General features: G+C 38.4%; 1 protein-coding gene across 9 annotated transcripts in view; it reads left to right on the top strand.

Moving 5' to 3' along the window:
• TUB (TUB bipartite transcription factor) overlaps positions 1-12602 on the top strand; it is a 159201-nt gene extending 146599 nt beyond the window's left edge. For 8 of the 9 annotated variants that reach the window (XM_030482910.1, XM_030482914.1, XM_030482911.1 and 5 more), the window contains 3 exons: positions 2712-2810; positions 3227-3398; positions 4625-5738. In XM_030482910.1, coding sequence (XP_030338770.1) covers positions 2712-2810; positions 3227-3398; positions 4625-4758 — 405 coding nt within the window. In that variant the 3' untranslated portion in view covers positions 4759-5738. Of the gene's footprint in view, positions 1-2711; positions 2811-3226; positions 3399-4624 lie in introns of all 9 variants that reach the window. The other variant, XM_030482912.1, reaches the window with a different exon arrangement.
• Positions 12603-13645: the final 1043 nt, after the last annotated feature.

The raw sequence follows: 13645 nt of genomic DNA on the forward strand, positions 1-13645 counted from the left end.
TCAGGCCCCAGTCACTTGCATTCTGCTCCAGTGTAGTGGGTTCTGTGGTTTGGGCTTTCTATGGAATGATAGTTTCTACACAAGTCCAGAAAGGGAAGTGGCTGAAAAAAAATTGGGATAACTAAGTTCTGAATCTCTTGGGAGCTGCTGGGATATATACCTTGCTGCTTTTATCGTGGCAGATATTCCCACTATAGTGAAATGCTTTCATAATTTTATGGAGGTAAGATTTTAAAAGCAACCCTAAGGATAGGCTCAGTGTTCTTTCAGTCCAGTGTATTGTGGCACATGCTCAGTTTACCAGCTGGGCTATGGCAGAGAGTGCAGCCCTGAAGCAGTACTGGGCAAAGTCCTTAGCTGATTTAAATCCCTGGAATGCTGGCTGTGTCAGTAGCGCTCTGCCAGCTAGCAACCCTTATTTTGAGTTCCTGTGTAAACCAAGTCTGTCAATGTCATTAAAATGGTGTGAAATCAGAATTTGGCCTATGTTTGCCATTTGTAGACTTGAACTTACACACACAAAATAACAGAGGAGGGAAATAAGAGAGAAGCAGAGAATGAGACAGGAGATATGGGGAATTAATTTTACTTGGATGCAGGTAGATTGGAAAACTTTTAGTTAAAGCTCCTCTTCTGTCCCTACTGCTTTACTCATATATTCTGTGTTTCTAAAATTTCAATTCTGTACCTTGGTTTTAGCAAAAGGGTAGCATATGCCAATAAAACATTTGATGTAATTGGTGAATGACGTAATGTGCATCTAGAAACCGTTCCCTTATCGTTTGGCAGAAGTATTGATTTTAATGTTTCTGAGTAACTCCAAAGAATATAGTCCTGTTTTTTTCAGGGTGATAATACTTCTTGTTGGGAAGGAAGTGATCCAGTGCTATTATTTAATTTTATCTTGAACAATGTCTTAAACCAGTTAGCATCTAAATTAGTTGTGTGTAGCATAACTGCAGCTTGGTGAGAAGAAGAGCTTGTAAGACATTGCAGAGAAGACTAAAACTGTCAGTACTTAGTGGAAAATAAGCTTAAGCATGAATCTTTTCTTAGAAATTGTCCTCTGCTGTGCTGAGTCTCTCCTCCTTATAAAATCTGCTGGCAGTCATTTTAGTTTGAGTCTCGCCAAATATAAACTTCCAAATGAACTGGTAGCTTTGGTTTACTCTGCCAAAGGCCATGACATAAATGTTTCAGAAAAGAGGTAGGATCTTCCCATTAATGTACAGACTTACGAAGATATATGGATATACCTGGATTGCTTCAATAGTATTCAGTAAAATAACTCAGTGGAATTTTTTTGCATGCATGAAAATCTTTAATGGGTTGTGTGAAATCTCCAGATGGTTTGCTGAAACAACCAAAGTTATTTCAAAGGTCTGATGGATGACAGAACTTCTGCACAAGTAAATCTTAGGCGGGTATTTTCAGATGTTTACAAGGAGCTGAGATGCATCTTACTTGCAAATGTAGAGATATCCTATGAAGCTGAATGTTCCTTAAAATCAAGAAACCTTAATTAAATACATAAAAGTGGAGACACTTGAATATGTCACTTCTAAATGTCCCAGTGGTAGAGCCACACCAGCTGGAGCACAGGGGTGGCATTTTGTAGTATGCTGCTGGGAATAGCGCCAATGGGAATTTCCTTCCTGAGATTCCTTAGTGTGTGTGTCCACAGCCCTTCACTTGGGAAAGGCAGGAGGGAAAAACGCATGTGATTTAAAAAAAAAAAAAAAAAGTAAGTAGCACAAAACATAGAATCATAGAATCATATATGAGGAGATGAACTTTCAGGGGTGTCAGTGTTTCATTTACTGGAGTTATGCCAGAACAGGCAACCAGGTTTTACTGAGTGGATTGGAAATATCACCCTTTAGTTTTTCTTTTTCAGAAGCAGATAGATTATGACTTGCTGAAATACATGACCCTAGTTGCTTCTGTGGAGAAAAAAAGTAGAAAGCATAAAACTTCAGGCCTATTTAGATTTTAGTGGTTGTGTTTTGAGAGGATAGTTCAATACTGGAGCGCTTCTGTGAAACGCTGGTCAGAAAGGCATTGAATCATGTTTAATGGAAAAGCTTGCATTTTCTGTGGATTTCTTTTTGCTGCCCATGTTATTTCTTTACTTTCCCTGCCTTCACAGCTCAAAAATTTGCATTCATGCTAATGTGTTTGTTTTATACCATGCTCATCTGTAAGCGTAACATATCTGAAGACTTTGAGAACCACAGCACTGCTAACAGATGCTCTTACTGGCAGCTTCTTCTTGTTTGCTTTTGTGCTGGCTCTGGAATAAATGGAGTTGGTCCCATATATTTAATTTTGTCTCTCATCAAAATGTGTGACTGCATTTTATGATTTTTAAATTATAACCACTTTATTTTAGGATCTAGCAGTAGCCAAGCAATCTGGTTAGTTCATATCCTTTTTAACAAAGGACTTTTTTTTTTTTTTAAATTGTATTAAGGTTGCTGGCAGCCAGTGCTAGGAATGTTTTTGGAAACTTCTCTGTTTCCATTTTCCCTGTTGTTGGAGCTTCTAAAACAAAGTTAGAAAGTTTGGCAGTGCCAGCAAAGGTAGGAGTTTCAAGATGTTTTTTGAGTTGACTAACAAATAAGTCCCCTGGGCTGCCACTGTGTCTATCTGTTGAAGAAATTAACTTCAAAAATACAGAACATGATGAACTCTTTTCTAAACATTTTTAGGAAACAAATGTCTTGGGGTTTAAAGGACCACGCAAAATGAGTGTGATCATACCAGGAATGAATATGGACCATGAAAGAGTTTCCATCAGACCACGAAATGTAAGTCATACCATCAGCCAATGAAAAAATTACTTGAATTCTTTTTCAGTTTGAGTTGGGGTTTTTTTGCATTGCTGAAGGTTTAGAGGTTAAAAACCCCAGTATTTGAACAATTGTGGAACAATGTAATGTGTGACTAGTCCCGTGACTCACAAAAGTACTACAAATAATAATGTAGTTAGATAGCAAAAGGCAGAACTAATGTTTTCCAAGCTCTGGAAAGGACTCTAATGCACATTCTCATTAAGATAGTCAAGAGTTCTCAGTTTCAGTTGGTGATGCTGTTTTGGAGGTCGAAGGCAACAGTTTAGTCTTTGGGCTAGGTTTTATGAACGGGGGTTTTTTTGTGTGTGTTAATTTACTTTTTGTCTTGTGAGAGCGTTAAACTGAAGTGTGTATATCTGTGGTGTGTGCAGGAACATGAGACGCTTCTTGCAAGATGGCAGAACAAAAATACAGAGAGTGTCATTGAGCTGCATAACAAAACACCAGTCTGGAATGATGACACCCAGTCCTATGTTTTAAATTTCCATGGTCGAGTCACACAGGCCTCAGTGAAAAACTTCCAAATTATTCATGATAATGATCGTAAGTATAGCTCTCTGTAACATGTAGAAACAGTACTTCTTTCACAGCCTGACAGTAATTCTGCCCTTACTGTTGTTACTTGAGTGAGTTTAACTTACTTATGTGGGGCTGCTCTGCCTTGCGGCCATGACTTTGATGCTAGTTGAGTGTTTAAATGCTTATGCTCGAGACAGGTGATTCTGCTATGTGCTATCATAGCTTTCTTCTTTGGCTGCCCGGCTGGTGAACTGAGCACTATCTTAGAGTTGTTGCTGCTCTCAGAGCAGCGGTACTTCCAGTGAGCAGTACCAGTATCACTCAGCTCAGGCACAAGTATCACACAATCTTTCCACCTTGAAAGTGTCAGGACTGCTTCTCACACCACCACTAGGACCCTAGTGATGTGCTGCTTTCTGCCAGCAACGTGCACCCCAATTTTTCCCAAGCTTAGGTGCAGTTGTTGGAGCAAGGATAAAGACAATTGCTCACTGCCCCTCTTTAAACTCCCTGTGGGCAGGCAATAGTCACTGGTTGCTGGAGCGCACTGGGCTACACCAGAGCTGTGCTTAGACTGCAGGGAATGTTGGAATCTGGTGAAAGTGGCTGTGCTGGTTTCTGAGAGCAATGCTGAATTTGAAATATTGGTGTATGCATTTCCTGCATTTTATAAGGTGAAACAAATATACCTGCTTCTGCAATGAAACATTTAAAATTGTGAATGAGGCTGAGATTTCCTCTTGCTGATAGAGTACAAAGAGGGGAAAAAGTTGAGGAAAATTTTGTGAAAATGTTGTAAGAGAGACATGATTAGGTTTTGATCACAATCATGCCTTTTCTTCTCCCGTTATCCTTGCTTGTCCACTTGCCTGAAGTTAAGTGGGAATAGAATTAAGTGGTTCTTGGTACATGTGAAACTCGCACTAAATCTGTATAAGAACATTCTATGCAGTAGCAGTTTTCTCTCTGTGCTTGCAAAAACCACTTTTTATCTGTGCAATTTTTTTGTCAGTAACAAGTCTTGCAATCTTTTGTCACTCAGCTGTTCCTCACTCAAGCTACCCTTGCTTCTCTTTGATACCAGCACACCCACTGCATGAATAAATGTTGTGAAGTTTGATGAGCGAGCATGTTTTGTTTGTATTTATTTTGTTGAACTGGGCCAGAGGATGATGTTGAATGCATACTTACTTAGTAAGGGCTGCAAACAAAAAATAATGCTTTTTCGCCTTTTACGATGTTTCTTGCAGCTGACTATATAGTGATGCAGTTTGGCCGCGTGGCTGAGGATGTGTTCACCATGGACTACAACTACCCAATGTGCGCGCTACAAGCCTTTGCCATTGCCCTTTCAAGTTTTGACAGCAAGCTGGCTTGTGAGTAGAGGGGCATGGGTGAGCATCCTCTCAAAGGAAGCAGTTTGCTATATGATTCCCAGTTCCTGCTGGTGTCACTTATGGTCCATACTAAACAGGGCAGGGAAAATGCAGTTGTGGAGGATCACTCTATTGCTGAAGAGAAAGTAAAAGGAATCTTCTAAAAATTCAGGACATTCAGGAAATGTCTTTTCCTTTTTTTTCTGTCATATTTTTCTGGAAGTGACATCAAGTTTGTGTAAATAGAAGTTCTCTCTCATGTCCTTGAATATGTTATGGAGATGTGCCATGATGTACTGTACCGTGGCTCTAGTAGCACCATTATAACGGTGTCTTTTTTAAATCCAGAAAGGGCGTGCACGCTCGAAAAGTTCCTTTTTACATTTAAGAATTATTCTGAGGCTGCAATCGTACCTCAAGGTTGCATTCCTACATCAACTAATCAGAGCTCCACATCAACCAACGTAAAAGAAAGATCACAGAAAAGATGCACTTTTTTGAATGTGCAAGGATCTCGTGTAGTATAAAGCAAAGTCTGAAGGTTGAAAACCTATATTGGACTGAACTTGATGCATTGCTATTGTATATGTAGTAGGGCATGATGAATTTTAATTGCAGTAGGAGGAAATGGAGAAGTAGTAAGCACAAAATAATGTTGCACAAGTCACTTGAATTCTAAGCTGTCATTATGTTTCAACATCTACATGCTTTTTAATTTGTTTCAAATGAAAATGTTTTTGGAGTACAGAAAAGGAAAACATCTAGGTGCCAAGAAAGCAGAACTTATGTTGAATTTGGCATGTCGCGTGTTGGGAATTTATACCCTTGTATTGCTGTGGTAATTCAAACATATATTTTGTATGAAGTGATACAAACAGTTGGATAAAGGCTCTCTGCAGAGAATCTTATTATTTTGACCAGGCTGTGTAAAGCTGAAGAAGGTAAATGGAAATATTTTATTAAATTTGTCTGGCCTTTTGCGATTTTACAAGTTGTTGATTGCATTATTTGAACTTTCAGCAACAACCACTTTTCATATTTATTTCCCATTGTAAGAACACTTGAAATCGATTGAAACTGTGTATGTTGTTCTTTAATGTAAACGTGCCAGCTACTGAGCTAAATCTTTCTAGGCAAATCTAGTGTATGCCGCATACAAATGAGACACTGGCGGGACACAAAATAGGTTAAAATAGTGTGGCTTTTTTGGTGGTTTTTTTTTCCTGATTTATCTGAAATATATAAACAAATACCATTTCAAAACAAACAAAGAACAAGCCATTCTCTTCTCTTCTGAACATCTCAAAAGTTAGGAGCTGCAACTGAAAGCACACTGTAAAACACCTTTAAAAATAATGGTCTTTCTGCCATGTTCTGTACAATGTTATCCTAAATAGTGCACAAAATAATAGAATTTATATGTAGTTCACCCAGAAGGGTATTGAAATGTGAATGAAGTAGTTGTGGTTTATACTGTGTGTATTCAGATCGCCTTTTTTAGTCTTTACATACTCTTGCATTGCACAACCAAAGATTATGTAATGAGAAAAATGAGATCAAATCTGCTTGTCTTATAGCTGTCAGTCTCTTTCTGACAATAGGGGACAGGCCATAATGAGAGGTTGTGCCATTTGGACTGTGTAATTTCAACTAAAAAAAGAAATCTGCTCTCTTCTTCACATTTGCCTTCAGGTGTCCTTCCCACTATACAGACAAGGAAATTTCAGATAAGAGATGGAAAGAAGTAATTGCCAGCATTTTTCCTAATATTTTTTAAAATCTATTGAAAAATGTCTGCTGGCTTTCAACAGTGTTTTGTTGATGGACTCAGCCTGTCAAATGTCATCTTTCAATAACAGGAGGCTCTTTCATTGTTTTTTTAATTCAAATCTTGTTGCAAGAAGCCTTTCCACACAGTAATATAAAATGGAAAGACACCTTTTGTTTGTGAGAAATGAGCAGTGAGTTCCCTCAACGAATGATCAAAATTCGTGATCATGAGCTGCAGTGTGATACTGAGGCTTTGCACATGGATGCTTTGCTTTCCCCTGTAGTTGGTGGTTTCCCACCACTTCACATCCCCATCTGTGATCTCACTTTGGATTTTAACAGAGAAGGCCCTTAGGCCTCTTGCCAGTCTTTAAAAACTAGCTCCAGTGATAACCAGAATTTTTGTTTAGACTACTGCAAAACCAGTCAGGGATACCCACTGCTGGTATTTCGGTGTGATGAGCATTTAAAGAATCTGCAGCATGGGAAGGGCTGAACCTGCATAGCTTTAATTCTGTGGCTCTCCAGTCATGTTTTCTTTAAAGCCTGAAAAAGTGGCACTGACAGTTCCCTGTCTCTCTCTGTGCACAACACTGTGTCAAAGGAACCAAGTGTCTTTATGGTGCAAATACACAATCTGCTGGCTTTAATAGTGGAGTTGGTTTAGGAAGGATTATTTTAAACATGGATCATAACAATGGTCTGACTTGCATCATGGCCCCACAGGGAACTGGCCCAAAAGGGAAGCTCATGTGCAGTGAACTCCTGCAAAAGGGTGAGAATGAGAGGCTGGAGAAAGGCAGAGTTCAGTTTCCTGGGACAGTTTTGCTGCCAGCACATTGTATAACTTCACTCTCACTGTATGTTCTTCCCAGCCAGGTATTTTTTTAACCTGTAAGCATGCCAGGAGGAAAGCAGTGACTCAAATTCCCATCATCTTAACAGAATTGTACAGGGACATCAGCCAACAAGCTGCTGAGGAAAAAATTCCCCACCATAAGTTGAAGTCACTAGAGGGGGATGTTAACCTGGGACTAAGAGGAATGAGGAGCTCTTATTAAATCTGGTTCAGTTACAGTAGGATTGTGCCTAGTGGCCATTGCCAAAACCCTAATTCCTCACTGATGTTGAGCAAGGGACTAGGTTCTTTTGATTCATTTGACCATTGCCATCTGCTCCAAAAGCAGTTGCTTTTTACTTAGCATCTGGATAATTTCTGATGGACATTTTCTGGTGCAGGTTGCTTTTTGTGATAGCATAAGTTTTCCAGCACATCTCCAAATTTTGTTTTTCTAACTTGGTAAAGTCACAGCAGGTTCTGTCTTAACATACGGTCATACCTGAGATTACACACTCCTCACAAAGTTAGTTTTTCCTCCACACCAGTAACAAAATCTTGGCACCAGTATGTATTTTCAGAGCTATATTCATGCTAACGTAACCAAGGAGCAAGTAGTGGCATACTCATATTAGTAATAGCTTCTGCAGGACGTGCATGTCAGTGTACATTACCTTGTTTACTTAGTGTCACAAAGAATATAAAGGCACTGAGCTGTGTATTTCCATTGCATAGTCCTAGTGAGTTTTTGGATACAGTAGATTTAATATTATTTAAAATCCCAGTATTGATGATTTTTTTTCATCTGCTGTTGATTTTGGCAGAGTTGTAAACAACTTCCCTGTCTGAATCGCTTATAGGCAAATAACTGCATGCTTTAATGAGAGTTCTTAATCTGTCACTCTGTTTACATCAAACAGTTTCTCCCTGGCCCTTTATCTAGTTTTCTTCATCTCTGATGTTCTCTTCCTTCTCATTCTCTTCACAATCCCTTTATCTTTTCCACAAGGATGTGCAACTCAAAAGCGTTTGACAATATTACTCAGTGATCTCTCCACAGATGAATAGTGCCTTCGGTGCACATCCAATGATGCTTCAGCAATAGAAGCCAGATCAGAGTGGTGAAATTGGCCCTTTGGCTTTTCAGTAGAGTAAATTAACACATTAAAAGGTAGCAGATAAAAAAGCTTGCCTAAAATATAATCAGAATTTTTCTTAGTAAACATTCAGTAATCGGAGTTTCCAAACCATTAGTTGCAAATCAATGAGCAGCTCTGTCCACAAGCCTGGAGGCAGGCTGTTAGATTCCCTTTGTAGTGCTGCCTTATTTTTCCTTTTTCAAAAGGTTGAAAGTGATTCTGTGAGCTGAAGTGTGTTCATGCCCTAAAATAGTTTATTTTTTAGAAACTAGAAATCTCTCCTTTTGTAGAATAATATATGGCACATAAAACAGTAATGTTGTAGGCCATTGTTAGAAATTCTGATGCTAAGAAGTCTGTGAGAATGGTTTTGTAATAATTACTGTGCAAAGCTCTCACTATTCAAGTTGCCTTACAATAGTGATGGAGTTCCCAGCTGGCTGTCCTCGTGAGGTACTAGAACTGAAGGAGCTTTAGTGGAAAGGGCTCTGTAACAAAATCCGATAGCTGGACAATCGAAAAACATCATTGTGGAGTCAAATGACACCAGAGTTTTTTCGGTCATGGTGAACCAGTGCCATCCATTTGAACTTTCTCATTTTTTGCTCCCTTTTGATGAACAAAAGGAGGGGCTTTCAGCAAGCAGAGCCATCAGAGAGGTTTCTGCAAGTATAAGCCTACTTTTCTACCTATAAAAATCTTACCCCTACCTGAGTGCTGCCCATTAAAAATGAAGGAAATCAACCTACTCCTTAGTATAGAAAATCACTCCCAGTTCTTATGGCTTAGATTTTTACAAATTTTTTTTTTATTATATAATTTATTAGTGATTTCACATAAAGATACAAAAAGGACTGGATGTCACACGGCAAACAAGAGTTCTTGCCCTGAAGAGGTGGTGACTGTAGACCAGTATCAGAATATTTGTCTTTTTGATTATTTTAGTAGGATAGGACAGGGGGTTGCCTGGTGTTTCAGGCAGAGAGAGTTTCTCCTGATATGTGGCAGGTGTCAGAGGGAAGATTTTGGGTTTGATCCTTTGGCATTCTAACTAGTTCTCCCATACTATCCCATTGCACTCCTAAAACATTATTTGCAAGATTTTTCCTGGTTTTTAGAGAAGCATGCATTCATCAACAAAGTATCTTTGCTTGGCAAATAAGGACAGCAAATGTGATAAAGCAGAAGTCACCTTGATTAGAATTATAGTCTGATAACTCTTGGATTTATCAAAAGGCCTCATAGGTTACTAGAAGAAAGTAGTTTTATACATATAAATCTTGCACTAGAATTACTCTAACTGTAGATGCAGGCTTCTCATGTATGTGCTACTTGATGAAAATGGGTTTTGGTTGTTCTTCATGTATGAAATGTACTTACCAAGCTTCTGCTGTGTGTTTGAAATTAATTAAGTAGATATTTTTCAGTTCTTTCTGTTGCTTGCCAAGAAACTAAGAAAAGGATTTGCACAACTAGCTTGATGCTTTGTTATTTTGCTATGAACTATAGCTCAGTAGCTGATACTCACAAATGCTTGTATATTGGATGAAAATGCATTAAAACTTATACGTTGTATTTTATTTAACTGCCTTGAGATTTTAGATTCCTCTTTTTCAGTGAGGGTATGTTTATCCATACCTTCACTGAGAGGACTTGAATTAACTCTCTGTCTTGAAACTGTTTAATGGAACCAGTACACAGGTTTCCTAAATTGCTTTAGGAAGAGGACACATTTCAGAAAAAATTACGCTTATATTCTTGAGGAAAAAACCCTTCCTATTCACTTTGTAATTTGATTACTCAATAACACTGAAAGCTTACCATGGTTTTATTTACATTTACAATGGCAGTTTGAAAATTACTCTGACAAAAGCTTGCTAGCACATGAACTGGAATGAAATCCTACTTGAGAGTCAGAACTGAGCAGTACCAGTGAATACTCGTGCATCTATTCTGTGCCTAGGTACTGACTGCATGCAGAAAAAGTCCTGAAGAGTCACAAATGTGTGTTAAAATCATCTAGTCTTTTAGGCTGTCCAACAGCTGAGAGAACACATGCCTGCAAATCAGGTCGCCTGGGTTTTAATCCCAACTGACTGTGTGACTGTGCAAATCTTGTAACCTCTTTGTGCCTCAGTTCCAATGAGTTGAATGGAAATATGGTTTTGGGACCTGCCTATGTCTGTTCTGCTGAGAGGCTTCTCAGGAGGGTTTTGAGGCTGGTGGATGGCAGGCGTGGTTGGTATGCTCAGTAATCTGTTTAATTCTCACTGAAGGAACCGCAGTAAAATATGAACAGTTTTCTGCCACCTACGTAGAAACTGAATAGCTAACCAATCTCTTAAGATAAAATCTTGACACTGTTGAATTCTATGGAAATCTTGTCAATGATTTCAGTGAGGCTTGAATTTTTAAACTTACATAATTTTTGGTCACTAAATGTGCAGAAAAAAACCACTACGGACAAACCATCTGATACACTTTTCCTTCTTACAGTGGTGTGTTGTTGGTCATGTTTTAGTTTGCACCATCAGTTGTTTTAAAGCTGTTATTCTTGAACACCTCGGAGAGGTTCAGTTAATGCAACTGCTTATTTATGCTTTTATGTAGCAAACTGAGACATTTGGCAATTGTGCTGCAAATTGCCTTTTTGTACTTCTGCTGGTTTTGGTTTTTTTCCTTGGATGTGACTCAGCTGTTCAAAACTGTTGTTACTGCAGACTTTGACTCTGTCATGCACATCTGATTTAAAAACAATGAGTTGTATGTTTTATGACTACCTTTATACTCAAATGGGATGTTTACAATACAATCTGTTTCTCACATTTGACCCTGTATCTATGGCTTCTTACTGAGGTTATCCCAGTTGGAACAATGCCATCAAAAGTACCAGTACTTTGTAAAGTGAACTCTTTCAAAGTAACAGGATGTAATTTATAAACATTTTCAGAGATTTTAACATTAAAATCTAGCTGATTTTAATGCTTACAGATTGGGTGAAATTACAAGGAAATTATTTGTTCAAAATTTTGTTTTCCTTAAGCTTGTCTTGACATTTGAGCTCTCATTTAAGCATAAGCTCCCTATCCTGCAGCTTCATCTGTGCATGTAGAATACAGGTTGGCCTGTGCAGCAGACTGCCAGACTTTGACTGCAGGAATCTGTCAGTGTGATCAGGACACAGTAAGCGATGGAATTTCCAAAGCCCTAACAAGAGAGCACTTCCTAATTCTCTCTAATTCTCTTAGGCATTCTTGAACATCACATAAGAAATCATGTTCCTTTCCTATATTGACTTAACAAACAACAGCAGGAATATTTTACTCCTTTTGATTTTTTATTTTGGTTGGTTGTTTTTTTGTTTTGTTTTGTTTTGTTTTTTTAAGGCTATGCTTACTGTCCAGGCCATTTTATCAGATATTCAGTCTTGATGTCTTATGTCATGGGATTGCTTGTTTTGCAAGTGCAGAAAATCTCACAAGTACACAAAACCAGAGTATGTTTTGTGACAGAGGGCTTTGGGCACTGCTCATGCTGTGAAGTTCATGCTCATGCTATGAAGTTCAGTATTCAAACAAGTCTGTGAGCTCTGACACCTCGTAACAGGAGGTTTTCATTCCAGTGTAGGACATCAGAAGATAACCCAATTATTACCATCCTGTTCTGTTCCCCAGAGAGAATCTGCTGTCCTCACTGGCTAGAAGTAGAATTGTACTGATCCTGAAGTATCTTTAAACATCATTATAGTATTTTGTAGTTATTTTAAAAACTTTTTCAAAGCTATAGCTTGAGCTCAAAGAAAAGAGTCTTTGAAGTAGCTATAGGTGTGCCAGGTTGATTTGGTTGAGTGGCAGCTGCCTTTTCCAGCAATTTTCTCAGTTGACATATGAGCAGTGCTTGATAGTCCTGCTGGAAAAAACATAACATAGCCATTTTAATATGCTTTCCTTGTGTTTTGCCTTACGATACTGCTTTTTTGTGCACCACTACATTTATTTCTGAAGGTCGGTACTTATAGTGCTAAACGCAAACAGAGCAGTGTTTTCTACTAAAGTCTCTGCCTCATTTTCTGCTGCCTTATTTGTGGAGATTTGATATTTGATACTAAAAATAGAAACTTTTCATCTTAGAAGAAAACCATAATTTCTAGGTGAAACCATTAACTTGTTGAGCTATGTGCCTGGATTGACAGAGGGCTTTTTTTCCAATCAATCAGGAATCTTATTACTAGCAGAGTAGATTGTGCCATGAAACATTCTGTGATACTCTGTTACATACTATATCTGGGATGCTGTGCAAGGACCTGGTCAAAAGATACAGCCCCTCTCACCAAAATGGCTCCACTTGCCTTTTTGGAGGGCTTTCTGTTCATACTTTAATGCTTGTTGCAATATCTTCTATCTTGGGGCCAATCTGTGATCAGGTTAGTAAATACCAGCTTTAACAAACACCCACAAACTAAAAACAACACTTCACAAAGACATTCCATATTAGCTTGTAAAGCCTTACAGCAGCCCAGGAGCAGCAGATAAGTATTATTACCCTTTTAATGCCAGTGAAGCTGTGATTTGGAGCTTATAAAAGCAAATAGACAAATGAAGAGTTATATATAGAGCTGGCACTAGCAATTGGTTCTTGGTACCTAAGCCTGTCTTCTTGCTATTTCCCTGGGTGACCAACTAGTAGACAGAGGCTCTTTGTTTTGAACTTCGTTGTGAAGAATAAACTGGTTCATTGCAATTTGGAATACTGGAAAATCACATTTCTACAGAAAGTTCTCATCAGGCAATTGAAATTACACTGAAACCAAGTTTCATGCATATTAATTTAAGAGGGTGGCCCAGAACAAACACAGGGGTGCCATACAAGTGTCAGGAACTGAAAAGTTGCTCAGCAAGTAACTTAAATCAGGCCCACTGAGTTTTCCTAAGTAAAAAACAATGGGGCTATATTTCATTTCTAACAGTATTTATTTGGAGATTCAGTGTTTCATAATGTAGGCTGAAAATATAAAAAATGCTGTGTACTGTTAATACTGACTTCTGGTTTAAAGTAGGGCTAAAGCAGTGATGCTTACTCTTGCAAGATTTGTAACAATGTCATCTTAAAAAGCTGATTGTGGAATATGGCTCTTTAACTATGATGGAT

The sequence above is a fragment of the Strigops habroptila genome, chromosome 4 (genome assembly GCF_004027225.2).
Source record: "Strigops habroptila isolate Jane chromosome 4, bStrHab1.2.pri, whole genome shotgun sequence".
Lineage (NCBI taxonomy): Eukaryota > Metazoa > Chordata > Aves > Psittaciformes > Psittacidae > Strigops > Strigops habroptila.